This window comes from Platichthys flesus, chromosome 10 (assembly GCF_949316205.1).
Source record: "Platichthys flesus chromosome 10, fPlaFle2.1, whole genome shotgun sequence".
Lineage (NCBI taxonomy): Eukaryota > Metazoa > Chordata > Actinopteri > Pleuronectiformes > Pleuronectidae > Platichthys > Platichthys flesus.
The window spans coordinates 4153419-4181118 of NC_084954.1; the positions used below are offsets into that span (position 1 = coordinate 4153419).

Here is a 27700-nt window from a genome sequence, read left to right on the forward strand (position 1 = left end):
CCTAGAGCGAAACACGGAGCTCAGTGGCCAACAGTAGTAAATTGCGGCTGTACTGGTCAGCTCCCAGGTGTGAACTGGGGCGGTGTTGACAAGGAACAGACATCTTGAGTAAGAAAACAGCAGAGAACAGACTGTCCTGTCGGTGTGTTACAGATGCAGGTCAGTCCAAGTGTCGAGTTGAGAGGAGCCAGGCTTTGGAACAAGCCCGGAGACCTCAGGAGTCCATGTTCATCCCAGAATGCAACGAGGATGGGACTTTTGCGCAGGTCTGTCCCGGCACCTCCACACATTTATTTAATTGCATTTTTCTCCACATTCTCTTGTGAATCATCCTTATTAATAAATCACCACTTCCCTCTGACCAGGCGCTTCCTTGTCTGCTGCATTCACAACCAGCTTTACAAATCAAATTGTGTTTCTTACAAAGCTAATGCCATCTTTCTTGCCTCTGCAGGTCCAGTGCCACACTCTGACAGGTTACTGCTGGTGTGTCACCACTGACGGGAAACCAGTGAGTGGCTCCTCTGTGCAAAACAGGACCCCAGTGTGTTCAGGTACTGGCGGGGCGGGAACGAGGGGGGGGGGGAGTTATCCCATACGAGGCTGCACAGATCTTTACACTTTCCTCCGAGTTAATGGTGCCTCACTTCAGAATAGCGTTGAACGAGCTGTGCGGCTGACACAATGGCAGTGGAGCAGGATGTTTCCTCACAATTCTTTATGAGGGTTGAGAAGCAGCAAAACAAGCACGTAAAAATCCAATGGTGGCTACATGTGTTGGATCGCGGAGCCAAGAGGAGCCCTGAGAGCCAAGTCCCTGTGGTTTGGGCCAATTCACGCTCAGTCACTTCACCAGTCAAAAGCAACTGGAAACAGTTTGCAGCTTCAGTTCCCTCTCAGAGACAGAGCTTGAGAATGGATGGGTCGTATAAGTATCGCGAGCAGAACTGATCCTAGAGCTGATCCCACATCTGAAATAAATGACTTTCAGGAGGAGAAGACAAGTGAGCGCAGCAGTTAGAGAGGGTCCGTCTCGCCACACTACGGCCACATGTGGAATACATGTCATGTGGAATACAGCAGGTGCAAGGTCAACGAGACGGCTAATGCCCATACATCCAGGGGCCTCTTAGCCCCCCCCCCCCCTCCGGCCTCTAGCCCCCTCCACTTGTTTAAGTGCTCTCAGCAGGCCGGAGGAGAGCGAGGGCCTCTGCACTCTCATCCTGGATGGGAACACTTTATGATAATCACAGTCATTTACCCTCAGAAGATAATACACAGGGGTGTTTGCCAGAGCGGGATTGCACAGTCACCAGAGCATATGGTGCAAATTTGTGTGGGGAGAGCAGTGAGAGTGGTCGCATGCCCGTCTGAAGCTGCTCAGCAGACCAGGCCGGAGGCTTCCTGTTCTCTGAGTCTCCGTCTTTATCTCCCCCGCTCCTCCCTGCACTTGTTCCACTAATCAGCAGAATTAGGAAAGTTCTTACGTGGAGCGTGTCCTTTCATTCAAGGGGAATCGCGCAGGTTTTTCTATTTAGAATAAGTACTGAGACACAGTATTATTCTTAACTCCTCAAGTTATAGAAAAAGTTATTTTCGGAGTTAACACCGCGTTTAGTTTGTTTTCATTTCTCTATGAAATAGATATTTTTAAAATCTCATACAAGGCCCTCAGCACAGAAAGCCTCACAGTAATATTCAATATCATAGTTTTCAGGAAGTAAGTACTGGTGAAATCTTGTTGATATAGTTACATGCACTCTAAGTTACTGAAGGGGCAGTAACTTTTTGCTGTTAAACGAAGACACAAGACAAGGTGCACCTAAGCTTGGAACATGTTTTAGGAGAAATGAGACATTTCCCGTGGTCTCCTTTCTGTCCTTCATAAGATCCGATATCTTCATTGTTTCTTGCAAAGGTGTGTAAGACACTGGAACCAGAATCTGGGCTCAATCATCCTGATCTAAAGCTGCAACTGTCAAACACACTCAACTCTTCTTTCCTAACAACCCCCTCCCTCTGACCACAACCTGTACACTATGACCCAAATCAATCATCTCACATACATTTGCAGGAAACTTCCATGAATTTATGGGAACTCATGCTGCGACAAGTGGATTGTCAGGTAGTAAATCTCCTTCTAGTTGCCGTCATTAAAGTTGTATCCCCGTACTGCACGGTCTAGTTTTGCTCTTACCCTCCATGCATCCATGCACGACCCTCAAAACATTTGCATGCACCAAACGAGAATGATATGTGGCAACGTAGAGCACAATGTGTGGATTACAAACTGCAGCAGTCAGCACTGAGACAATGCAACCAAACGTTTCAATGAATGAACTACTAACAGAATGTCTCAGCATCCAACTCTAACTGAGACCAGACGTCATCAGTGTTTTCTATTGTTGTAATTTCCTATGTTCAGTTGGAGCAATGGAATTAAATTCTAAATGATAAGATGGTTAACAAGTATTTTACAAAATGATTTCTTCTCCTTAATAATAAAATATTTGTTCGAATGAATCTAGAGTGATAACACGGATCTTTGTGTTGTACATGTTGTGTATTTCTTTCTTCCTCACAGGGTCAGTAACAGACAAACCACCCGGGCCACCGAACAATGGTCGAAAAGGTGAGCTGCGATCTGCCGGCTGTTCTGTGTGCATGTGTGTGAATGTGTTTTGGATTGTGTGAGACGGACGGAGCATGAGCCTCAGATATCAACCAGACGTGTCCATATTATACTGGTGCAGAGCAGAAAGGCACACAACAGAGATGCCAGCTGTAATGCTAAGGGGATGTGAACCCATTGTGGAGGATGGTGGGGGTGCTGGGGGGGTTGAGGCCGGGTTTGCTCACGATGCTTACATCATCTGTTTTTCCCCCCCCTCACAGTCCACACCTGGATCAATCAGTATATGAGAAATAGCGTAAGTTTGAGTTTTTAGCATGTCTGCAGGACACACTGCTATTTCTGACCAGTGCTTGACGCAGGTCTGCACTGGGCTGAGACCAGCGCAGTAACCGTTGTATTCTGTTTACAGTTTGACCAGCTCAGGTCAGTTCGGCCTCGGGTGTTTCAACACACTGACACATCATCTCATTTCAGGACTGATCTTGTAGAAAATGACCCCAATCAAAGTCTTTTTTTCCCCTGTGGTTTGCTTTTGATTTAATTATTTCCAAAGGGATTTTCCAGATGCAACAAATCTGCCAACGGGTGAGTATTCTAGGTAGATCAACTCCACACTATCATACACCATTGATTGGTATCTATCCATCGCTTAGCAGGAACTCGGTTCTATTCTCCAGGTTGATGTGATAATAATAATTTATGAAATAGATTAAGATTAATTACTCAACAACCTTCTGTAAAATTTGGACATTTTGAGATATGTAGAAGACGCGAGTCAAGGAGATTTGGGATGTGGCGATGGCTTTAGAGAAATGGTCCAGTCTGGTCCAGTCTGCCTATTTAATGAGATCATATCCTGGACCAGTAACATACATCCATTCACCATCAATACTGCTTATCCTCCTTTGAGGAACTCTCACACAGAGATGAACAGGTAAATAAAAACAAGTACACATTCTATACAGTCATCAATTAACCTAAACCGCACGTCCTTGGACTTTGGAGGAAGCCGGAGCACAAGAGAGAACAGCCCCTGGGAGAATGTGCAAACTCCACACGGGCCTGAAACCCAGGTTTGAAACTTCTGCCGTGTGAACCGCTCCACAACCGTGTCGTCGACCGACCGGACCAACGTCCAGTTGTCTTATCATGACACATGGCACTTGTAGGCTTCATTCACCTGCACTACAAACATGCAGGTCCTGATAGGAGCATGGTGTTCTCGTGTGAGTGTGTGTGTGTGTGTACGTGTTTGCAGGATGATTGTTGAGCAGTGTGTGAACTGTGTGGGCTGATCGTGAGAGTAAGAATGTCATTGTGAGAGGCTGATATGTTGATGTGCGTGTGTTTGAGAGAGAGAGAGGGAGAGAGAGAGAGAGAGAGAGAGAGAGAGAGAGAGAGAGAGAGAGAGAGAGAGAGAGAGATGGGTGGTCGTCCTGTTCTTGTGTTTTCCATCTGTCCTTCTCTGTCTGTCTTTCTATCTGTCTTGGCCGGGCCATGTGCAAATCCCAACCATTCAACAGTTCTGGAGAGTAGATTGTATTAACCTCAATAATGGTAGTTTCTTTCCATTTCTTTCTCACCCTCAACCCAGATGATGGCTCCAAGCCCACACCCACCATGGAGACCCACGTCCCCCCTGAGGGTGACGGTACGTGTCGGCTCTGGTCCATGATATTTATTTATGTTCCCTATCGTGGTTTAAAAGCATCAATCAACAACTTCTTCTAAAGCAGTTAAACGTTTCTTAAGAATCCACCAAATGGAAAAATGTAGATGCCATATGGATATTATGATGTGATGTGATCTTAGATGTACTCTAGCGGGAACAATCTGGCTGTGCAAGTTGTGTTTGAAAAATGCAGCAACAGGTGATGAGGTTTAGTAGAGTTAACAGTGGTGAGATGATTTTAAGTGTGAAAAGGTGTTGACCTCTGACCTCTGTCCCTCCCAGAGATAACTGCTCCAACACTGTGGATAAAACAGCTGGTTAAGCAGAACAGCTCCAGGAAGCAAGGTGAGAGAAACACATCCCTCCTTCTCCCGATATCCATGTATTCAGCCGAGATATGTCCAGCACGTTAACACATATAACACACTAGAGGAAACAAACATCCCTTTCTTTACAATGCAATACTTCTCTTTTTAAATGTCACCACTGCGTAGTTTGCAGGATGATTATCACCCAGAGAAGAAGCTTGAAACCCAAATACAGTAAAGTTTACATGAATTGTCTCCGGTGTTCCTTGGTGTTGAAGCCACCAATGTAAAACATTTGGAGTTTGAGCGCCGCCCTGCCAGGATTATGTTTCTGACTTTCTTCCCCTGGTGAAATTTGTTTAGCTTTCTCTGTCTCCTTTTCAATTATGCCCCGACATGTTCACGACCCCTCCGGGCAGCCACGCATGTTTGATGCTGCTGCAACAAGTCGGGGAGTGAATGTGGTTGTGGTTACGTGTGTGTGTGACTTAGCTTTTTTAGAATAGTTTCAATGTTATGCATTTTTTATTTATGAGATCTTTTCAATTTCCCCCTGTTTTATTCAAAGTTTCATTTTGGACATGTCCCCTTCACCTGCGGCTTTGAACAGTCTCTTTAGATTTGACCCCTCGATCACTTCATATGAGTTCATATTTAGAATATATAAATGTGAATACCTGCTTCTGTTGTGTGTGTATTAGCTCAGGGTTCAAACCTCACTGTCTTTCAGTGTTTCACATTCACCTCATGCTGTCTTACTTACAGGCTCCACTCCCACACATCAGATCACACAATCAGTTGATTGTAATGCAGCAGTGTTATTTTTGGAGTGATGGGGATGTGGCTGTGGAAGCTGTGGTCAGCGCAGCATGGAGAACAGTATTGTAGCTGAGAGAGATTCAATGAGACGGCTCTTTGAAACTGCTTCCTGTTTCCAATTAGCATCTGGTGTCCTCAAAGGACAACGACAAGGCCCACCAGAAACAGGGAGGCGGGGGGGGGGGGGGGGGGGATGTGCACATCATAGCTATATGTCAGTTTCTGTAACTGTTTAAACTTGTGTGCATGAACATGTACATGGAATAGTTATCGGTTAAACATCCTGGCTCCAGCTCCTGAAATTTTATAATCTGATTCTTCACTGAAAAATGATATTAAGCTCAATCATTTAGTTTTGGAATTTTTAAAACCAGGAACATATTAAGTAAATGTCAAGTTTATCAAATTACTTTTACAATAAACTTTTCTGCAACTGGGGAATCTTTTGACCAGTTGCAGAAATAAATAAACGTGAGATTTATTTTTTTAGATGCCACTTGTGGAGAGCAGAAAAAAATGAAGAACCTTGTAAGGATGAATTCATCCAGAAAAAGTTGCTCATATATAGATCGATAACTTACACAGCAACATAAATAATTACTAACTTGGTGAAGTGTCTCCTGACATTTGGAGAATTTAAAGTTAAAGTTCTTTCCTCTGTTTTTGGCGTCGAGCAACTTGTGGGTTAAGCTGCGGCCGGAAGAAGAAACAATAAGTTGAAGCTTGTAGCACAACTTGGTAAAGCTGAGGAATCAGGTGATGATTTTCTGTTGGTTCATAACCATGACTTTAAAAAACATCAGTCACAACAGTTTAAAGTAAATGTTTAAATGCAAGACTTCTGTTTGGTTTACTTATACCAGAGAGAGACAGAGAAACTAAATGTTGAAGGAACACAAGGCTGTTTTAAAAAAGAGGATTTTGGTTTAATCCTATTTCTATGTACAGTTGAAGGGACCCTGCACTGGTGCTGGTGGTGTGGTTTTCATATTAACATATTGTCTTTATGAGTGACCCCTCCATCATAAAGACAAACACATGCACCTAAGCAGCTCCGTACAGAGTTCCTCTATTACTGACAGTTCTGCTATTTCAACCACGGAGGAGGCTCACTAGAGACAATATTGCAGTGATTACTCCACAGCTGAAAACCATTGGAGTGAAGCGAGGAGGAGAGAGGACTGGGTGGGTTGGTTGGGGGGGATGTAGGTGCAGGAAGGGAGGTAATAGGATGGAGGGAGGCAGAGAGAGAGAGAGAGAGAGGAGTGGAGGAATGAGATGCTTCTGGAGGTGGGAGGGAGGGAAAGAAAATTAGAAAGTGAAATGAAAGTGGAAAATGATTTAAAATGGTTTCACTGGGCTCCGAGCCTCGAACACAAGGGACAGAAGAAAGGTAGAAAGCTGTGCAGGCCTGTTGTGTTGTGTCCGTTATCGGTTAGCTCTGAAATCACAACAACACCCACACAACCGGCAAATTGCTACAACCGTTTCTGACATGCACTCGTGTGGGATTCTCCTCTTCCAGGGCGATATTTGTTTTCTGATGGTTTGTGTTTCTCATCGTCCAGTTCAAACCGGAGGAGGAGAAATAAAACAGACAAAGAAACAAAAACAAAGAAATAAATAGAGCAGAAATGCAGCATTTTAGATTCTAATTCAAGTCCACGCAAAACAGAGGATTACATTGCAAGCGTCCAGCCTTTTTCCATTTATATGTATGAAAACAATTTTCTTTATTGAATCCCAGCTGCTGGCGCCAGCATAACCTCTGTATAATAAACAGTGCTAAATAATTTGGATGTGAAGAAACCTTGGCAGGGAGCAGAGCCGTGGCACAGCACTACGAACCCTTGAGTGTGAGTCTTTGCAGAAGAAAAAGTTCACTGGTGCAGGGACACAATTAGTTTTGTGTTGGCAGCTGTTCTGGGAAACAAGAACACCCCCCTACACACACACACACACCCGACGTCCACCCCCCCCCCAAGCCAGGCCACTGCAGAAAAGCTCCAATTAGTATAATCGATTATGTAAGTTTTAGCATTGTGCTAAGAGCTGTGAGCTGGTATTGGTAATGCAGTCATTTCCCATTAATCATCCAGACGCCATAATATAATTTATACTGCCACAGTTTAACAACGAACCAAATGTCGATACACCATAGTTTAAAATAAGTTTTTTTTTTTATTCAAACCACTTTAACTCTAATAACAGAAGAGTTCTCCAAATGGGTTCATGCTTGTGCTATGGTCCGCAATGTTGTTACTGTCCAAGCAGGTAGGCACACCTCATCGTTTCAGCTGCAGTTGAGGCAGAGACTTTGGAATCTGTTCCTCAAAACACCTTTATGGTGATTGTGCCAGCTAACGTTTGTCTGTCGTGAGTAAAAATCCAATATTCATTCTCCCGTAAGCTTTTTTAAGCTTTGCTCTCCATCAGTTCCTGAGAACATAAATTATTCTGTAAGAGATGAAGTTTTCATATGAGCAAACATACGATTTGTCTGTGATATGTCATTAGCCAATTGTTGCCCAGCCTCTGAATTCGTGGAGCCTCTAGTCTCTATAGCTGCTAAATGTTTTCCTTGCTTTAACAGCGAGTTGCTAACTTAGTCCATCTGCTATTTTGGTGTTGTGGTGAAGTTGCCTAGAAATAGCTGCTTTCGGCGTCTGGAAACAAAGGTTGATGACGCTGAACCAAATCTAAACTAAAGTTGTCGCCCGTCAAGTCACAACAAGGACACAGTTCTCTGAGTGGAAAGGTGCAATTGTCACTTTTGTCACTTCAACGATTGGTCATCAAACCTATTGCCAAAATAAAGAAGTAAAGAAACATATTGAATTTTGCACGCTTCCCTTTCAGCTGGTGTTTTGAGCCCGACAGTGACTGAGCAGTTTGTTTCTAATTACGCTTTGGTTACTGGAAGTGTGTGAGCTGGGACTACTGGCACTGCTGGGGCACTAATCACCTCCACAACGTGCAACTAACAGCACATCTCACCACCCTGTGCTAAACTCCCCAGACAGGTAGTGGGACCCTGTTACTGAAGCTCGGTGCTTCACTTGAATGTAAAAACGAAGGATGAATCTGAAACACACAGGGAAACGAGCTCAGCTCACAGCTCTGTTGTACTTGGGTTAAGAGTGAGCGATGGACCAAATGGACGTGAATGTAAATACAGTGTGGAGGAGCAAGGTATTGTTGAAAAAACAAATGATGATAGATCAGGGTGGGTTCACGATTCAGAGTATACAACGTGAGGAGGAGATTTATCCACGGACCAGTTGTCACAGCCTGGTGTGGTGTGGTCCTACACGTGATGCTTCATGTGTGTGTGTGTGTGTGCAATCTGTGTGTCTGGATTCCCCATCACGTCTCTGTATTGAGTGCGTTTCTCATGGTTTTAGAGAAGGTTCCCTCTTGTGACCAGGAGAGACAGAGCGCCCTGGACGAGGATCGGCAGAACCCTCGCGAGGCCATTTTCATCCCCGACTGTGGAGCCGGAGGTCTTTACAAAGCCGTCCAGTGTCACCAGTCCACAGGCTACTGCTGGTGCGTTCTCGTGGACACAGGTCGTCCCATTCCTGGAACCTCCACACGGTAAATCACCACAACAATCACCACTTTAACTCAACCTATTATTTGTAGTGGCGTGTTGGTTGCTTATGATACTCAACTACTGTGACGTTCTGATCCTATTCTTATTAGATGTCTCATTTTAAATGATCAGAATCAGGTCCAGCTAGATCAAGTGAAACGCTGAACTGTAGATCATTAACTCGTTAAGTCGTTAAATTCAACATTCAGCGAGGGAACATTTCAAAAATATCCAAAATTGATGTAAACCTGTCCAATTAGACAAATAACCCAAAAACCTTATATGTGAATTTTTTCGATGGTGTTGCAAGAGGAAATTCAATTATACATAAAAGTCATTCGGAGTCATTCTTCGGGAACCACGAATGTCACTGCTAAATTTCATGACATTACATCTACAACTGATGTATTTCAGACTGGAGCAAAGTAAACTTACAGACCAACCCAACATCCCCACAACAAAGACCCTTAAACTGGTGAAGGAATTGGATCCAAGCTGCTTTAACCAGCTAATTTGGTTAAAAAATACCATCAGGCCTTTATGGGAATATCTTTTAGTCAGCCATAAACAATCAGAGTTAGGTACAACGTTTGTTTCCAGTACAGATGCTGCTGTTTATATTGCCTTCGGGGAAATGGCATAAAGAGTGGTTTTTGTAAGAGCTGCGTGTCAGAGGGAGAGAGATGAGGCAACACAGACAAAAGGTTCAATACAAAATGCTCATGTTTTGGTTGTTTAGATTTTCTTCTCAAACTTGATGATGTTAAGTGAAAGTGTTGCAGTAACACTGTGCCGGTAAATGGATGAAACAGTTTCTCTTCCCATCATCGATCTCTCTTCACGAAAGAGTTTAATGTGTTGATGGCATGAGGTTTGGACTTTTTTCACTTTAAAGGTTGTGAATACAGAAGAACAGGTTGCGTTTCATTAAAAACAATCGACAGCCCAGAGTTTCTTAATATAAATCACATGCATGGAGGATACACATCGTTCTATTCATCCCACTTCTCTCCTGTGGACAGCGATGTGCCCTCCTGCAGCAGGCATCCCACCGGTGGATGAGTGGCGTTGCAGACAGAGAAGAAAATAAATGACAACTTTAAAAAAAAATAAAAAAGGCGGAAAAAGAAGCCGAATGAGACACACATGCTAAATTTTCCAAGAAGCAGTGACACAATAGCCAGGAGAGAAGGAGTCATGCCATGCTTAATGCCGAACAGGTTGTTATGGCCCTGAAACAAAGCCTTGTGCACGTCACATCAAATTAAGCCCTTGATGAAAAAAAAGAAGCTTAATCAGGGTTAATAATTCTTTGCAGATCGACAGCTGACGTGCAGATTCAAAAGGAATCGTAATAGGTTGTAGATTTCTAATGAGAAATGAAGCAGGTTGCATGCTATCATTAAAACAATCACGATGGGATAATCAATACACTACTTCTCCAGAGCCGAGAACCACCTCCTGGTTTTAGGCTCTACCTCAAATTATCATAAAGCCTGGAAGGAGAGCAGCAACTTCTTTCCTGGTGTTTTCTCTTTCTTGAGTCCGGTTCCAGGCCCATGTTTGATTTCCTCTATTTGCTACGGCTGAACTTTCAACAGGGACCAGTAGCTCCTTGGATGTTTCATGTTTCACACAATGTTCGACGGGTTTATGATTCCTGTCACCAGCCTCCTCTGCTGACTCCGTCCCATGCAGCCATGTGCTCTCCTCTCTGTGTCCCAGGTACCAGAAGCCAGAGTGTGACAGCGCTGCACGATCCCGGGTCTCAGACGCAGAAGATCCCTTCCAGGGCAGAGAACTGGCAGGTTGGAAACATTACTGCATTTATGGTCCTTTAACAAACTTTATTTTGAAATATTCACTATCAAATATGAAAAAATAAAACAGAATCCAGTCAGATATTAACTGTAGTTACTGTTGCTATGTCTGTCAAGAGTTCGGCTGTTGCATGAAATATTAGATTTTGAGTAATTCCGGTGGATTTACCAAATCTAAATTGTTAGTAATTATTGTTAAAGTGGTTCCTTGATTTCAGTAAACAAAGGCCGGCGTCTCCTCTTTCAAACATGAGCTCTGCAGGTTGGCTGAACCCGGTGTCTCCATCTGAGTTCCTCGTGTTTCAGACTTGATTTGAAACAAGACGCCTGTGGAAGGGTCTGAATGTGCAGATGGCTCCATACACATTATCTTCTCAAAGGCGGACACCTCGACAGTTAATGATCCAGTGAAGTAGAATTCCTTGCTCCACCTGTAATGTGTATATTTGCACTTGGTCGAGTACATATGTACATTACTTTTCCCCTTTTATCTTAATCAAGCCCTTTGAGCCCTTTGAGTAACAATCGACCAAACCCCACTTTGTGGAGTTGGATTCTCCAGCAGCGAGGACTAGAGGCTCTCCTCTGAACCGGAGGTCATAACCTCGGCTCCGACTCCTCTGCCCTTGTTACTGCTCACTTACTTTAGTTGCTCCTCTGTTTCCCCATCATTTGAGGTTGCATTGTAACTCTTAGTTAATTCCCCATCTGGTGAGTTTACAGAGTCGAGCGTGACTCCTGACTGCGCCGCAGATGTGTGGTGTGTTTTATGGAAGGTGTGAGTGTTGCGGGGTGAGGCTGTGGGGGGGATGGAAGCTGCGGGTTGCTGAGTGGAGATATTTTTATGTACTGTGAGAGGATGTTCTGAAACCCCACAACAAAGCACAATATTTCACCGCCATCACATCAAGGCCGGGTGAGAAAAGAGAGCTGGAGAGGCCAGTTTGTTAACAGCTTGCAGCCACAGGTTCAATCCCACTGTACACAAAATGCCACAATGCCACCTCTGTCAGCAGCAGCAGTCAAGAGCTTCCCCTGGGAGTTTGGGATCTGGTAATTCAGTCAGTGCAGGGACTCTGTTTGGTTCAAAACCTATAGAAAGTGGTTTCTGCAGGGTTTAGCACATTTAACATTTAAGACTATTTAAGACCTTGTTAGGTTTAATGAACACAAGTTAAAACCTAAATCTAAAACTAGAGATAGAAAGTTCCAGAATTACTGGAAAAACTATTTACACCAAGCACTGGGGAACGTAGAGAGAAGTTCTACCTACATGAACAGATTTACGACCTAGAGCAACGGAACATGAGCAACTCTAGAGGAGTCCTTTCAGGGCCATAAAGATAATTGAGATGAAACCCAAGCAGGTGAATACCTCTGTGTTTAAAGCAATATAAGCTACTAATCAGGTTTTAGGATCTCAGTTTAGAAATGAATGGGAATTTGAGTTTTATTCGGCGTAGCTCTAGTGTTTTTTAAGTTATCAGATTTAACAGGATCAACTGTAAGTGGCCCAGATCCTTTTGGACACCGACAGTGGTCCTGCACCACATTGTGCCATACAGGCTCCAAACAGAAACACGCTCTGTGCTTCATAAGCCCCCAATTTAACACTTGGATTAAGGCACAGCAAGGCAGTGCTTCCCCAGGCTTGTCGTGTTGTATGAACTGCTAATTGGATTCACCTGGCAGGGCAGCGGAGCACCTCCCACAGACGTCCCGGCACAAAGGGAGTGAAGGGAACAAGGAGGCCACGGACACCCAGAGCAGAGGGAGGAGGGAACCGACTCAGAGAGCTTGGGATAAAACAGAATGAGAAGATTGGTTTACTATGCCAGCTGCTTTTGAAGTTTCCCTTTAACAGACACAATTAGGAGGGAAACATTTGCACTGGTTTTGTGCCATTAAAACCATACATCTGGTCAATTAAAAAGAGCTACCCAAGGTGTTCAGAATTGTGTCATAAAAGTTAACAGGTCTGCAGCGCTCGACAAAGCTTTCTCATCACCGAACACTTCTGTTCACCTCTCGCCATGTGCCACAGCTCGACTGTTCTCCACCCTCACAAAACTACGTCTCCCACCTCTGTGCAACATGTATTCATAATAATTAAGGATAATGGGGAACGTGAGACATTTCACAGATACACACCTGGTTCGCCAGTAATCTCACGACTATGTTTGCATGTTTTCTGTTAGTGCACAACAGCTGCTTTCTGTTGACATCTGTCATAATGGTTCACTGGTGCTGAGGCTTTAGAGGCACTTCAGCTCCACTGTAGCGTAATGACTCAAATTAGTTGTGGAAGTTAATTCTGGTGTATTTTTGTCTCTGATTTGTGCCAGGATGCCCCGAGGGGAAAAAAGTGGAATTCATTACGAGCTTGTTAGATGCCCTCACCACAGACATGGTGCAAGCCATAAACTCTCCGGCCCCCTCTGGTGGTGGGAGGTAAGTTTATTCTATTGCAAGTTAACTGTTGCTCAGATGGAGTTTAATTTCATCCGCAATCAATAAACTGACTTTCTTTTACCTTTCTCTAAATGATTGTGGGTTTTGTGACTTCCATGTTTTTTTTCTCCACTCTGTTCCTCCGACCTTCCACAGGTTTGTCGAGCCTGATCCCAGCCACACTTTAGAGGAGCGGGTGGTGCACTGGTACTTTGCCCAGCTGGATAACAATGGCAGCCATGACATAAATAAGAAGGAACTAAAACCTTTCAAGAGGTACCTGAAGAAAAAAGCCAAACCCAAGAAATGCTCCCGCAAGTTCATCGACTACTGTGACCTGAATAAGGACAAGGCTGTTTCCCTGCAAGAGCTGAAAGGCTGCCTGGGCGTCAGCAAGGAGGGTAAGAGAGGAGGAGGGAGGCTGGGAGAGACTGAGCTGAGAGTGGGTTGGAGGGTCATGGAGTAAGGTCGTGACCCTGCGATGAACCTAAGACCAGCTGGGGAAAATCTGCATACAGTGACTCCTTCCACAGCTAGTTAGACACGCAACTCTGCTTGTTTGTGACATGATGATCATTTTCCACGTGTTTAAAAGACAAAAATGAATTCCCATGTTACAGTGTCCTAATATATTCAACATGTCACAATTCAAATAAAAACCATCCAGTCAGAGTCATTGAGAGAAAACAATGAAGTGTCTGTGCTTCATGTGACATACAGATGTGTTGGCACTGGAAAGAAGTGCACTGATGAATATTTAGACTGAGCAGCGTCTGCGCCAGAAAACTGAAACCAGTCATCATGAGTCTACAGACTGGTTCTAATATAGATCATTACTTTCAAAATAAAAAATAACCTTTTTTTTAGCGATTGTTACATATCCAAGACGAGCATACACAGCTGTTTATCTACAAATTGTTCAGACAACAGTTACAGGTGTTCAGACTAAGGGCCGACATTGTTATTATTAAATATTACTATTTCACTTTTTCACTTTGCTGCTGGAAGTGGTTTTCTTTCTCTCTGGCCAACCAGTAAGCTCCAGTCCAACCAGTCTGTCCCACTGTGACTAAGTAGACACAACAGTGGCTGGCGAAGTGACCATCACTACCACCTACTAGGGGCAAGAAACCAGGTGTTAGTGGAAACCTACATCTCAATACTTATGATATGATGTCAGGAATCATTTTTGTCAGGCAGCTGCACCGATTTGTAGGATTTTGTAAGATTGGAAGTAGAATTAACAATAATAAAAATTATACTGACGGTGCTTCTTCTCCTTTGTAGGTACCTCAACAACAGGAGGCAACCAAGGGACAAGGCAAGGGACAAATTTGTTCAGTAAGGCAAACTAATACACCCTCACTAACTGGGCCTCTGCCTTTGAGTGCTGTAGTTAATTATTGCTTACTGTGTTTTCCATTAACTGCACTTTGACAAAATATGTCAGTATTAGTAGAAGTTGTTAACCTAGTTGGCCAAGCAGCCTTCAGTCCCACATAGATGCTTCATGTCATATGTGCAGAATAACATGCATGAGCTCTCTTTCTCTGAATTTTTTGAAATCTTTGTCGTGACGCCACTTTAATTTGAACGAACAAGTTATCAGCGTGGCAAGTCATAAAATATAAAAAAAAGTTTTTTGATTTTATATCTTTCTACCTTTTCGTCTGACGCTGTAGACTAGTCACTAGGTTTGTTCAGTGCCACAGCGGACTGAAGTCATGTGTTGACCCTGGCGCTGCCGTGCCGGGTCTGGAGAACAGTGGCTTAGTAACGTCAGTCCTCTTAGACCTTGGCCACGGCGCCAGCATAAACAGCTCCGGTGTTGGAGGAGCAGAGAAGGAGCCATGTCGAGTTTTTAAATGTTTTTACTGTAGACACCAATTCGCTCACCTTCATGCGTCAGAGCTTGAGTGAAATGGCCTGACAGCTTTATATGCTGCCACTAGGGCACATGGTTGTTGATGACGTGAGTTATTTTCAAGGGAAAGAGACACAGAAAGCCGAACAGGTCTGTGAGAGCATATGGGAGAGTTCTGCCTCGACTAAGATAGATGGTCATTGTGTCCAGGTATGCCTAGCTGGTCCCTAATGGCCTGGATCTCCTTAAGTCATGCTGCCTTTGCCAGGCATTCAATCTAGTCATGCTCTGTCGCAGCTTTGGATCGTCACTGGAGTGTTGCTGGACATGTTTATAATTTACAGTAAGTACATTTAGGAGAAGGATTGTTCACATGTGGAGCTGCGTGGAGCACATCTGTGTGATGCCTTGCACTCTCGACACATTGGCAAGGAGCGCAGGAAAAGATCTGAATACCTTGTGAGGGTTGTGAAGTCTATGTTATATGTTACCATGTTATATGTTGTATAGTATGTTGCGTAGATGTTGCCTGCCCTGTCACAAGAATTTCACTGCTCCGATTTTGATTTGAAGTCGTGGGGACGGTGGCATCCATCCTCTGAACAGACTGGAAAGCTCATTTTGGAGGAGATATGTAACAGAAGCCCAGGGCGAAGGATTCTCTCCACGAACCTTTGTCAGAATGAGGCCACGGCTGAACGGCGTGGTCTGCTGAGTTCGGATGGTTCCAGCATTTTGTCTCCGTGATGACAAAGATAAAAACTGTTTCTCCGTCAAACTTCCTGCCATGAGCTTTGTCATGGTGTTTCTTTCAACGATTCTATTTAGAAAGACGTAAACACGTGTTTGAATAAGTGCAAACACATGGGGATGGTCACGTATGGATTCTCACACGCACGATAATGCACCAAACATGAGGAAATGGAAACGATTAGAGAGTCTCGACTGGGTTTATCTTTTCAAGTGTTTCACAGTCACACTGACAGGGACTCAGAGCCGTTCTTTTATATACAGGTTGAATGATAACCAACGATATTGGAACAGTGCCCCCTGTGGCCACGGCATCTGATTGTTGCATGATTATAGATTCTGTTAAACTTTAATAGAGAGTCACAGTTTGACTTCAACTGAGGCTGGTAAATAATTCAGCAAATAAGAAAGCAAGGCCTTTTACAAATTATATATATGACTTAATAGATTAAAAAAACTCATTAACACTGAGTAGTAGTTATACATATACACATAAGGGTCAGCCAACAATCACTGAGTTTAAGTACTTTGATGAAATATGATGAATATTCCCGTCATTTAACTTTACTAACTTTACCTGTTCCACAGATGAGGCATGCTCTGAGAGGAAAAAGACCTGTGTGTATTTCATCAGGACTTTTTGTGTCCCGTCTGCTGTTTCATGTCAAACTCCTCTCGTTGTCTCCTTTCCTGCTCCCTCCTCTTCCTCACTCATTTGTCCCGGCTGTGTCCGTCATTAGGCAGGAATGAAAGGAGGGTATTATGAGGCAGGCCTGGCACCAGGGATACTCAGCACCACTCAGATCCAACAGCTTTGACTCTTTTGTTTCAATGATTGAGACGTCAGGTCGACACACAGAACCATTGAAGGTCACAGAGGTCAACACAGAGGACGGTGACAGTTAGATTAACACTAATATGGAGCTCGAGTCTGTGAATGTTGGCCAGGTCCTCTTCACCGAGCTGCCATCATGTAGAGTCATACCATGATTCCCAGCTCCTGAGCCAAGTGTCTTTATCGGCCAGTCCCGGGTGAGGCAAGGTGGTTCACTTCCAGACGGGATCTGCTTTCAGCTTTTTATCCCGAGCGGGGCCAAGGTGTCCGGGGAGAGGCGGGGGAGCTTTGTGTTGCTAATGGCACAGACAGTGTCCTCTGTGACTCGGAGCGGAGGAGGGACAGGACCATTCGCTGCTCGGGAGCCTGGTAATCGCTAAGACGATTCATCAGCACTGCTGTGGCTCCGCTCCTTACAACAGAGACATTTATCTGCTTAACAGCTAAACAGAGGAGCAGTGTGACTTCCAGTAGCCTCTCTCAGCTTCAGCAGGTAGGACAGGGAACTGCTGCCAGGGCTACAGCAGACTAACACAACTTGGAACAAACAGAGGACTACAAGTAGAACGGCACTCAGACACAGAATGTTACATTAAACACAGGCAAGACGAATTAACAATAACTAAATAAAGATCACCCCCCTACAAATACTTATTTTGATATACAACATCTGGATCTTTACCCTCAATTCCCCCTGTTCAAAGATATAAGCGTCCTAAATTTACCAGATTTTCCCATAAAGATCTCTGAATTATTTCTCGAGAATAATCGATCTTTGGACTTTGTTGGTCCATATCCCACGATTCCATCAACTTTGCAATAAAATCGGTTGAGCATTCCTTATGTCTTTGATATAGATCTGATCTTTTTTAAATCAACACAGGGAAACAACCACTGAAATATGATATCTGAAATATTGTTAGTTTTGGACAGCTGGTTGCCAGGTCGCTGAAATGTCTAACAGTGTTGTGCAGAGCCTGATTTCTAAAGATCTAAACACCACCATGAAATTTGTCGTATTTGTTGTGGTCACAAGAGATTGTAATGTCATCCACGATCAAACCAGAACCTCAACTGGTGCATGAAAAATGTCAAATGGACAAATTACCTTCAGGTTTGTTGAACATTCTCAAGTTCCCTGCAGGGAAATGCTTCCAGTTACAGACACTCAAGAGGTTTCATTTAATGCCCTCGTCTGTCAAGTCATACTCCAGCCAGATACACAACATGTTTATGCACTGCATGCCGAACAGATGTGGCTGTAACTAGGGCTGTTTCTGGAGGATTTTATGTATTTAAAATAATAATGTGAAACCTTTATATACTGCTTTTATTTGAAAACAGTAGTCCCCCGGATCCAGCATAGGTGGCCATAATATTTTATTCTCATCTTTATCCGACACACTTAAAGTAAAAGGTGAAAACGTTCACCGAGAGACGCACTCATGTGGATTTATGGAGGCGTGGAGAGATCGTGATGCTTTAAAGCTGGAACAGAAAACTTGACTCCGGCAGTAAACGCTTCGCCCCGACGACAGAAGCTCTGAGCGAGTGTAGTGAAATCAGCTGGACTTCTATTTCATGGCCAACATAACCAGCACCGACACAGACCGCACCTGCATATCCCCACCCCCCATGAGACACACACACACACATGCACATGCACACACTGACACACACGCTGCATGTACACAGCCTTGAGACCATGGGACACGCAGACAAAGATACTATGCACATATTCACACAAACGCATTTCAACATGACGAGCATGCACAGATCGGGCTCGTCATGCACTGCAACAAATACAGAGGTTCATACAAAGTCACACACACACACACACACTGACACACAGCCTAGACTCTCCCTGCACTCAGGAGGACCTCTGCTCCCGTCTCTCATAACCATCTGTAAGCAATCTAAGCACTTCACCCATCTCTCGCTCTCCTTCTCCCCCTCTTTCTGCCTCTCTCACCCACTGGAGGATTGGTCAGCAACAATGCAACGCAACACACAACCTCAGAGAGCCGTTGAGTTGTAGCTTTGTTGCGACATAGTGTTGTGCATGTGTGATAATACACATGAGTCGCTTGGTGGTGTAAAAATTTTCTTTAGTTAGTGACCAGGGATTTTTACCTTTAGCTTCACGTCCATGTAACTATGCATAATGAATGTTACACACATTATTTAATGTGTGTGAGTCCATTCAGATCTACTTGTGTTTGCCATTGTGTTGCCATAGAAGAGCCCATTTGTAGCATGCACACCAAAACTGCCAAAGTAAATAACTTTCCTGTTTCTTTCCTCTCCTCTTTCTGTTCCCAGTAGGTCGTCTGGTGTGAGACGAGAAGGATCCAGAAGCTGAGATGAGAGCACCGGCCACAGAGGGAAGGCATCTGCACGCTTGCTGACAGGCAAGAGAAAGATGGAGCAGAAAAATTATGACGTTCCCGAGTTAAACAAAAAAAGAAAGAGAAAAAACAAGAAAAGAAAAATGAAGCAGCGCCAAAATATTTGCACTTTCTCCTCCCGATGTTTGACACTTATCCTGTTTGTACTGAAAATGTCTCGGTAAGAACGATGAATATATTTTTTAAGAGATGAAATGACCGGCTCGCCACTGGAAGTATGTCCATGTTTCCACTAAAATATACAACATCCGTGTGCCCTGATACATACAGAAGCAGGCTGTGGCAGTTCACTACAGAGGAACACACTCAAAAATCAACTACGGTGATTTGGACCAATTCAAACGAATTTGTCATTTGTATGTGAACATGCTAAATTAAGCAAAACCGCATTCATTAGCCTTAAACTGTGATCAGCCCAGAATTTGCTGAATGAATATCCCCCCCACCCACCCCCACCCCTGCACTGTACAGACATTTTTTTTTAGAAGGATTTACATTTTGTGAACAAAATCTGACAGTTGATGTGTCTGTTCCTTGTTTACTGAAGACAAGTGTTGGGCAAACGCTAGTTAGTAGTTAGTAGTAAGCTAGTTACTTTACTAGCTCACTTAAAAGTATTAGTTTTTGCATCCAGAAAAAAAACTCACAAGTACAGTCTGTCGTATGTACTTAGTGGTTTTCTCAGTTTTTACCATGTTGTCTGCACAATCTGTTTTTCTACTTGTTTGCAAGGTTTTGTGCAAAAAAAAAAAAAAAACGAACAATGAAATAACTACAGCTCAAAGAAATAACCGTTTATGAGTGAGTGGGACATGGAGCAAAATGTAAAACTTTTTTCTCAAAGATTGGTCATTTTCAGTAGTTCCTATCACACTGATGTGGGTTCAAGTGTTCATTCTTCTCCTAAGTTTGATTTTACGCAGTCAAACCTGAAAACTCTGAATTCCCTTTTGCTATTGAATTTTTACGTGTGGTCATTAAAGAGTTCATCGGCTTATACTGGCAACCATTACACCCACAACACAACATTTACAAATAACTGGCTCCTTGGTTAACCTGTCCGAAACAGAAGAGTTTTGAATATCCTTCGTAGTACCGGGAAAAGAAGACGACTGAATCCATGGACGTAAGATGTTTACATGGGGAGGTATCCCATTAATATCAGCTCAGCTCAGCTGCCATACTCAACTTTATTCCTGTCATTGTAAACAAGATGTGGCGTTTTACAAAAGCCAGCACCTAAAAATAAATATTTGAGTCTGCCCAGTAATATCAAGAGTGCCTTTTGTGTATGCAATTCATTGTCTGTCCTCCAACAGTTGATGTGAGTCCCGCTCTGTGAAACAATCACCACTGTGTGTACTTGGAGCTTTGCCACCTTGTGTAAGACAGAGCCCCCCCCCCCTTCCCACAGGGTGTCCAATTAACAGGAACGTGACTGCGCAGGGAGGAAAAACTTTATGAACATGTTTTGGAATGTGAAAAAATAAAATGTATTCCTCACATTTGGGAGCAATTGAGTTTGAAGAAAGGAGATTTGAGAATGTGCTAATGTGGTCTGAATGCTTGTCTGCTTGTTCTGAGCTCTGAGTCACCACAGTGGCTCACGGCCATGAGACACCAAAAAAATAAAAAACGGCTCCTATTGTAAATATGTACAATAACCTTAATTTGTTTGTTTTACTAAATTGAATTGTGGGGGCATATTGGTGTTCACTTTCTTCGCTGTTATTCCATTGTAAGATATATACTTTCTGTGTTTACATCATGTCAAACATTAGGGTTACTTCACAACATTGAAATGCTTAGACCAGACTCTACATTATCAGCTCAGAGCGGAGTTTGGTTTATTTGACACGGTCAAAACGCCGTATATCGTATCAGGGGCTTAATCCACTACGAGCACAAGCCCAGTCGTCTCTAGTTTGGACTGAAAAGAAACCTGTCTCCTGAGAGCCTGTGTCAGTCCTGGTTCGAACACTAGACCTGTGTGTCTCTGCTGAAGTGCTTCCAGACGCTGTGAGCGCTGCAGATTACACACGTGAGCTAAAACAACCCCTGGCAGGCTGGTAATCACTGCTCATCCCGATGGGGGACGGATAGTGAGGCAGGATTACAGAAGACTGTCACTCTGACAGCAAGAAGCCAAGATTGTCTTCCTCCTCATCAGGAGCTTTTTCCACTGCAAAGCCCGACACAGATTGTCAAGACCACTTCAAGATGTTCGGATGATCCTTTTCTCATTCTTAGCTGAAGAGATCGTTGAGTTGGAAACCAAAGCACAGGGATGTGTTGTCTTTGGGTGAAATCGGTCACATGTTAAATATGTGAGGTGCTCTGCAGTGAAAACCTAAATACTTGTCCTGAGCTATTTGAACTTGTGACACTACAGACACAAAAAAGACAGAACAATAGAACGAACCAGAAACAATAAGACCACCACCTGGGTAGGGTCATGGTTTAGGTTTTGAGAATGAAGGGGCCACAGAAAAAATATTTTTCCACGACTCAAAACTGATCAAAAGTACTTTACAAAATCTTGGTTCTTATGAAACTGGAAGTTTATAAATTCTTCTGCTTCTCACAGTTCCACTTGTAGATGTGGAACAGAAATGTTTCCACAAACAACAACTAAAGCAACAACTGATCCTCGGCGATACGGACATAAATTATATATAGATACAAATCTTCGTATCAGTCGATTTCGATAAATATCAAGAAAAGTGTTTTAAATCTTAAAAACATAGAAAAGTAAAAGCCCAAAACCTGACACAGGTTTACACCACATCTATTTAAATAGTGTGCAGAGGGAAGTGATTAGAGATGGACTCAATACTGAGCCCTACCGGTGAAGGTAGTTCACTGCAGGTTTCACAGGTGTACACACACACACACACAAACACACACACACGCCATCTGCCAAACCCATCAATTTTCATGACCTTACAATAAATATTTTTAAAGCAATGTGTTGTAATACATTTTTATTTTTGGGGGGGAGGGGAATCCTTTGTGATGAACTCTGCAAGAACAATACATAGATCTGGTTATTGAACATTAAAAATGATTAAGAGTAGACTATCTGGTTGCCATTTAAATCGGTGAGGTTAATTTCCCCCCCATTTGAGAACCTCTCTACCAACATGGACTCCATTCGGCCTGTAGATCTTTGAGCAGCGATCTGATTTAGTGATGAGACTTCAAAGGTGCGGATGTTGTCAGTGCGTGATGGGAGGAGGAGGAGGAGGAGGAGGAAGAGGAAGAGGAGGAGGAGGAGGAGGAGGAGGAAGATGGCTCAGGGCTGAGGTAGCCAGGGGGGTGGTAGTGTGGGGAGCGAGCCTTGTATCACAGATGAAACTGGAGCCCAGAGGCAGCTGCAGTACATCTGTCTTGTACTGACACATGTGGCTTTTGACTTCCAGTGTGAAGTTCAAAAGAGTTTTATAATGACGCAGCTGCTTAGGGATGTATGTGCATGTGTGTGTGCATGTGTGTGTGGTTTAGAGAGAGCGTTCACATGTATGTGTGTTGGTGTGTGTGTGCATTTTCTCCTTTGTTGAAGTCGGGGGTGGAGGGTAGGCGGGTTTCATTGGTGGACAGAAGAATTGGGGTTTTGAAGGTGATGTGTGGGCAGTGCAGGTGCTGCATGATGTTGTATAAGGAGATTTATAACTTTTTATTTAACACCCAGAGGAGGGTCATTGGTCATTTTTCTGTACTACCCCCCTAATATGAAAATAAATAAACTTTTACGCAATTTCACACACTTAAAAACTATTTCTATTTTTACTCCAGCAAGTCTAATATTGTAAAATCCAGAGTTTAAAATAGTTTGTCTTTTTTTTCCTTTCACTTCATGTGCATTGAAACACTTAGAACCACATCAAACACCATTACAGGTCATTAGAGAGGACCATTAGTTTGTGTGATAGCTTAACATTAGCGGTGGGGGGATGATCGTGTACACTGTTCGGCAGCACCTGGGTCGGGGGCGGGGGCTTTGCCTACCAGGAGGCCAGGGCTCAGAAGGTCAAAGGTCAGGTTCCACACAGGCGTGTCCACATGCTAATTAAGAACTCAACTTCAAGAACACAGCTTGCAGGTGGACAACGCATTTTAACCCCAGATGAAAACTATTACTCCTTGTTTGGAGATCATCATGTTTGTGCTCGTAGGTTCATCTCAGGAGCTTAACAGATTTGATTTAGGTCCTGTGACATTTAAGTTGTTTCCATTACATCTATATCAAATCTCTCAGCCGAGGCCCAACCCTACATCTGGAATGTTAACAGACACAAATGCAGACGAACACACAATCTCCTTGGTGGAGGCCACAAGAGTAAACTACAGTTTGCTGAAACTTTTGCTTTTTATAAAATACAAATAAAGCAGGATTTATTTCTCATTTACTTTATACTACAGAGATTCAGTTTTATTATGAGGGATTCAGAAGCGCACTGTTCTATGTTCTCCAAAGTCTGACAGTAAATTACAAAAACATGGAAACCAAAGAAATGTCATTGTTTTCAACCCTCAAAGGATAAACATGGACGGATGAAAGATGGATATTTTTGAAGTATTAACCTTTAGGGAATGTCTTTTGTTCTCTCCCTTCAACACAAGTATTATATATATATATATATATATATATATATATATCTGAGTCAGAGCAGCATATTTAGTTAATTTAAAATAATGTGCTTTAATAAATAATGACTTCCAGGCCTCTGGGACCACTTATTTCTACACATTTTATTAGGTTTTATGATGAGAATATTTTAATGCACAAATTGTGTTGTTTGTGGTGAGGTTATGGAATATTTCCTCACCAATGATTAGCTTCATCTGTCTCCTCAGTGCTTCAGCAGCAAAACGCTGTTACTGCCCATTTGGCTTTGGTAAGGAGGCAGGTGTGTGTGTGTTTGTTTGTGTGTGTGTGTGTGTGTGTGTGTGTGTTTGTAACATCATGATTTTATCTTTCCGTCACTTATAACCTGTATATTTTACAAGTGGATGTTTTCTCATGTGCGCACATACAGATAAGACGTTTTTACACATTCACACATGTCCACAAAATAGAAGCATACACATGTAGAAGTCGTTTCATGAGACTGGTTTAGATTAATCTCCACTGATCTCCGTGCAGCGGAGTTCAAAGAAAGACGACACAAGCCAGTGAAGTTGTGCAATTCATCAGCATTTAAACACTTAAACTGGCCTAATGAGAATTAGGATTTTGAAGAACTTTATGACGTCATTGGAAATAAAATAATAGCTGCAAATGATTTATGGATGGGGAGAGCGGGGTAATGTGGGACATTTTTTTACATTTGCTCCCCTCTAGGTGAGCTTAACTGATATATCAGTCAAATTCACACATTTCCCATTAATTCAGGATGTTTTCTAGAAATGTAAAATGATCAGAATGTCTTCAGGACAAAAGGCAGTGAAAATATGATGGTTTTAAAAAAAGTGGTCGTGTGTAATAGCACATCCCGACAGCTAGATTGACAACCACTAATATCGGACTAGTAACAGAATCATGGGGATTGATCAATTGGCAGGGACAGGGATATTGTTTTTGTCTGCGTATTCAAATCCCAGTTCACGGCACTTAACTGGAGCAAGGCCATGGAACTGGTCAGCTAGTTGTTTCCAGTGTTTGGCTCCTCCTCCATCTCATCTGTGAATATTCTCTTTACCTCAGCTACTGAACCCCAGGCTACTGAATTCACTTTCCCTTTCTCTTTTTCTTTATGAATTCTTTATGAAAATTTCGATCCCTTCCAGCTTTTCTTAAGAACTTCTTTCCTTGCATGACCTCAGCGGCTGCACTCTCCATCTCTGGAGGGTTGTTTGGCCCCAGGTTGTCTTCCTGGTGTATAGTTTCTTGGCATGATGGCTTTTCTACAATGTTTATGACATTACAAATAAAACATATATAATGTCATGTAACACTAAAATATGTTTAAGACTAAACTTAACTTGTTCTTCATGGTGCACACAGCATTTGTCCCACTTTACCCCACAGCCACCGTTTTAGAAAAACACTTATATCTCTTAGCAATTCAGGCTAATCTTCAGCTAGCATCAGTCACATGGTTTTATATGTTGGAAGTTCACCAACATGTATGATATAAGTTTTTCTACCTGTTTCAATTTGTTTTGACACAACAGTTGATTAAGTTCAAAGCAAGAAAATTTACTTTTACATGCAACAAACTCATTTTTGTGAAAAACATACTTTCCCAAGCACCAGCACCAACTTCTCTCCTTCATGGCAAGGGGGGGATGGGAGGGGCTTGAAAACATGATGGTCACATGACCACAAATGTGTTCCATTGCCCAGATACAGGGGGTGTCTCACATTACCCCGCTCTCCCCTACAGTTCTTTATATTCAGTGATCACACAAACACAAAACACCCACAGAGCCACGCACAAATTCACACACACAACCCATTAATGCACAAATATAAACACACCATAATGAACCTGAATAACCGGGTTATAAGATGGCTTCCATATAATTTTATCCTGATTTTAGAATATGATTCGTCCAGAGCTTATATACACACAGCCTTTGTCGACCAACACTCGTCTAGGGAGGCAGAGGAGGAAGAGGAGGAGGAGGAGTAGGAAGAGGAGGAGGAGGAAGAGGAGGAAGAGGAGGAGGAGGAAGAGGAGGAGGAGGAAGAGGAGGAAGAGGAGGAGGAGGAAGAGGAGGAAGAGGAGGAAGAGGAGGAGGAGGAAGAGGAGGAAGAGGACAGGGTGGTCCTGGTGCTGTCTGTTAAATCCTTGACCCTTTTAAACTGTCACAGCATTGTGTGATGGGAGTCTTTTTTTTGTATGTATGCCAATATAATAGCAACGTATACAACTATGCCATTGCAACAAGGAGGTTTCTCAATGTTGACTCTGTCCATAATTTACAAAGAGGTTTATATGATGAAAGATTCAAAGCTACAAACTATGTTTCATTAAGAAGTTCCTAGAAAGACAAGTGAAGATATGGGGCGGCCATCGTCACATGATCATAATCGCAGCACATGGAACAGGTCACACACACACACACACACAAAAACACACACACACACACACACGTCACTGGTTCCTCAGTCAGTGAGAACTCAGGACGTCCATCAGCTGATGAGAACCAGAGGAGGCCTACAGCTGCAATTCTGTCGAGCCTGCCCAACATTCACCAGCTAGATGTGACTTCATCATTGTGTGTGGGTGACCGTGCGTGTGCATGTCCATGTGTGCGTATCCATGTGTGTGTATGTGTATGTGTGTGTGTGGGTGTGTGTGTACGTAGGTTGCGGTGGTGGTGTCTGCATGTTCAGTCAGGAAAATGTACCCAGTCAAACTGTTGTTGGAAATACACGGACGAAGATCAACGTGACGCTCAGGAACCGGTGAGAACATTTCAAAACCTGCATGCATGTGAATATCGATACAAGTCAGCGGAGGTGTTATATATATACTATGAATACAAGATTTACTCAGGCTGGAATGTTTCACAAATCTTTTTGTATGTGTAAGAATAATGCACTGATGAAAACATATGTTTTATTTGAATTTCATTTAAAATTTGTGATTTCACTTTACAACGACAATTGTTGTTGATGTCGAAATCTGCATGTTACAGGCTCATTATTTTGAATTCGACCTCTTGATTTGATATTTAAAGTTTAGCACAGGCAGGTTGATGTAAAGATCAAACATAGACAGAATATATATGCATATTTATATTGACTGAATTTAGTTTAGACATATTGATGAATGAACACAACACGGGGAAATTAATTAAATAACGGGAAAAGAAGTGTTTATAACATCCAAAAAATCTTAGCAGATTTTATTTTATTTTGTATCATTTGTATTTTAATTTCATTACATAAAGCTGTCTTTTGCTATATGTAAAGCAAGGTGTCTGTGGCTGAGGGGTAGAGTGGTCGTCCTCCAACCTGAAGGTCGGCAGTTCGATCCCCAGTCTGACCCATCTGCATGCCGAAGTGTCCTTGGGCAAGATGCTGAACCCAGAATGGCCCCCCATTGAATAACTAAGTGCTGCGAGTAGATTTACTGTGTGAATGGGTGAATGTAAAACTGTACTGCAAAGCGCTGTCAGTGGTCATCAAGACTAGAAAAGCGCTATATAAATACAAAACCATTTTGTTGTTGTACCTTTTACTTTGTAAAGCACTTTGGTCAAGTTGTTTTAAATGTGCCATATAAATAAAACTGACAGAGAAATCTTTAAATATCGATGTTGTGTAGGAAATCTGTTATATTATCACATGTGTATTATCTGCGTGACAAAAGCTTTGTGCCGGTTTCTAATTCTGGCTTCATTTGTTTGTTTTTCTTCACAGCAGAGGAAGGTATAAGCAAGTAAATGCACCTAAACCCAGAGGGAGCGCCGCTGCGGTCTCACTGAAACAAATGGCGTGTCAGGAGGTTTGTTGGTTTTAGCCACTTTTCAACACGGTCTGTCAGAAAGATCATTAACACTGACCTGTGGTAATTAAAATTCTGAAC

The 27700-nt window shown here is 42.9% G+C and overlaps 1 protein-coding gene across 2 annotated transcripts in view; it reads left to right on the top strand.

Annotated features, from left to right (window-relative positions):
* smoc1 (SPARC related modular calcium binding 1) overlaps positions 1-20419 on the top strand; it is a 37309-nt gene extending 16890 nt beyond the window's left edge. Inside the window, exons 4-14 of one of the 2 annotated variants that reach the window (XM_062396723.1) lie at positions 154-266; positions 455-554; positions 2585-2632; positions 4230-4286; positions 4590-4652; positions 8839-9031; positions 10755-10837; positions 13195-13300; positions 13457-13701; positions 14588-14641; positions 19075-20419. In XM_062396723.1, coding sequence (XP_062252707.1) covers positions 154-266; positions 455-554; positions 2585-2632; positions 4230-4286; positions 4590-4652; positions 8839-9031; positions 10755-10837; positions 13195-13300; positions 13457-13701; positions 14588-14641; positions 19075-19088 — 1076 coding nt within the window. In that variant the 3' untranslated portion in view covers positions 19089-20419. Of the gene's footprint in view, positions 1-153; positions 267-454; positions 555-2584; positions 2633-4229; positions 4287-4589; positions 4653-8838; positions 9032-10754; positions 10838-13194; positions 13301-13456; positions 13702-14587; positions 14642-19071 lie in introns of both variants that reach the window. The other variant, XM_062396722.1, reaches the window with a different exon arrangement.
* Positions 20420-27700: the final 7281 nt, after the last annotated feature.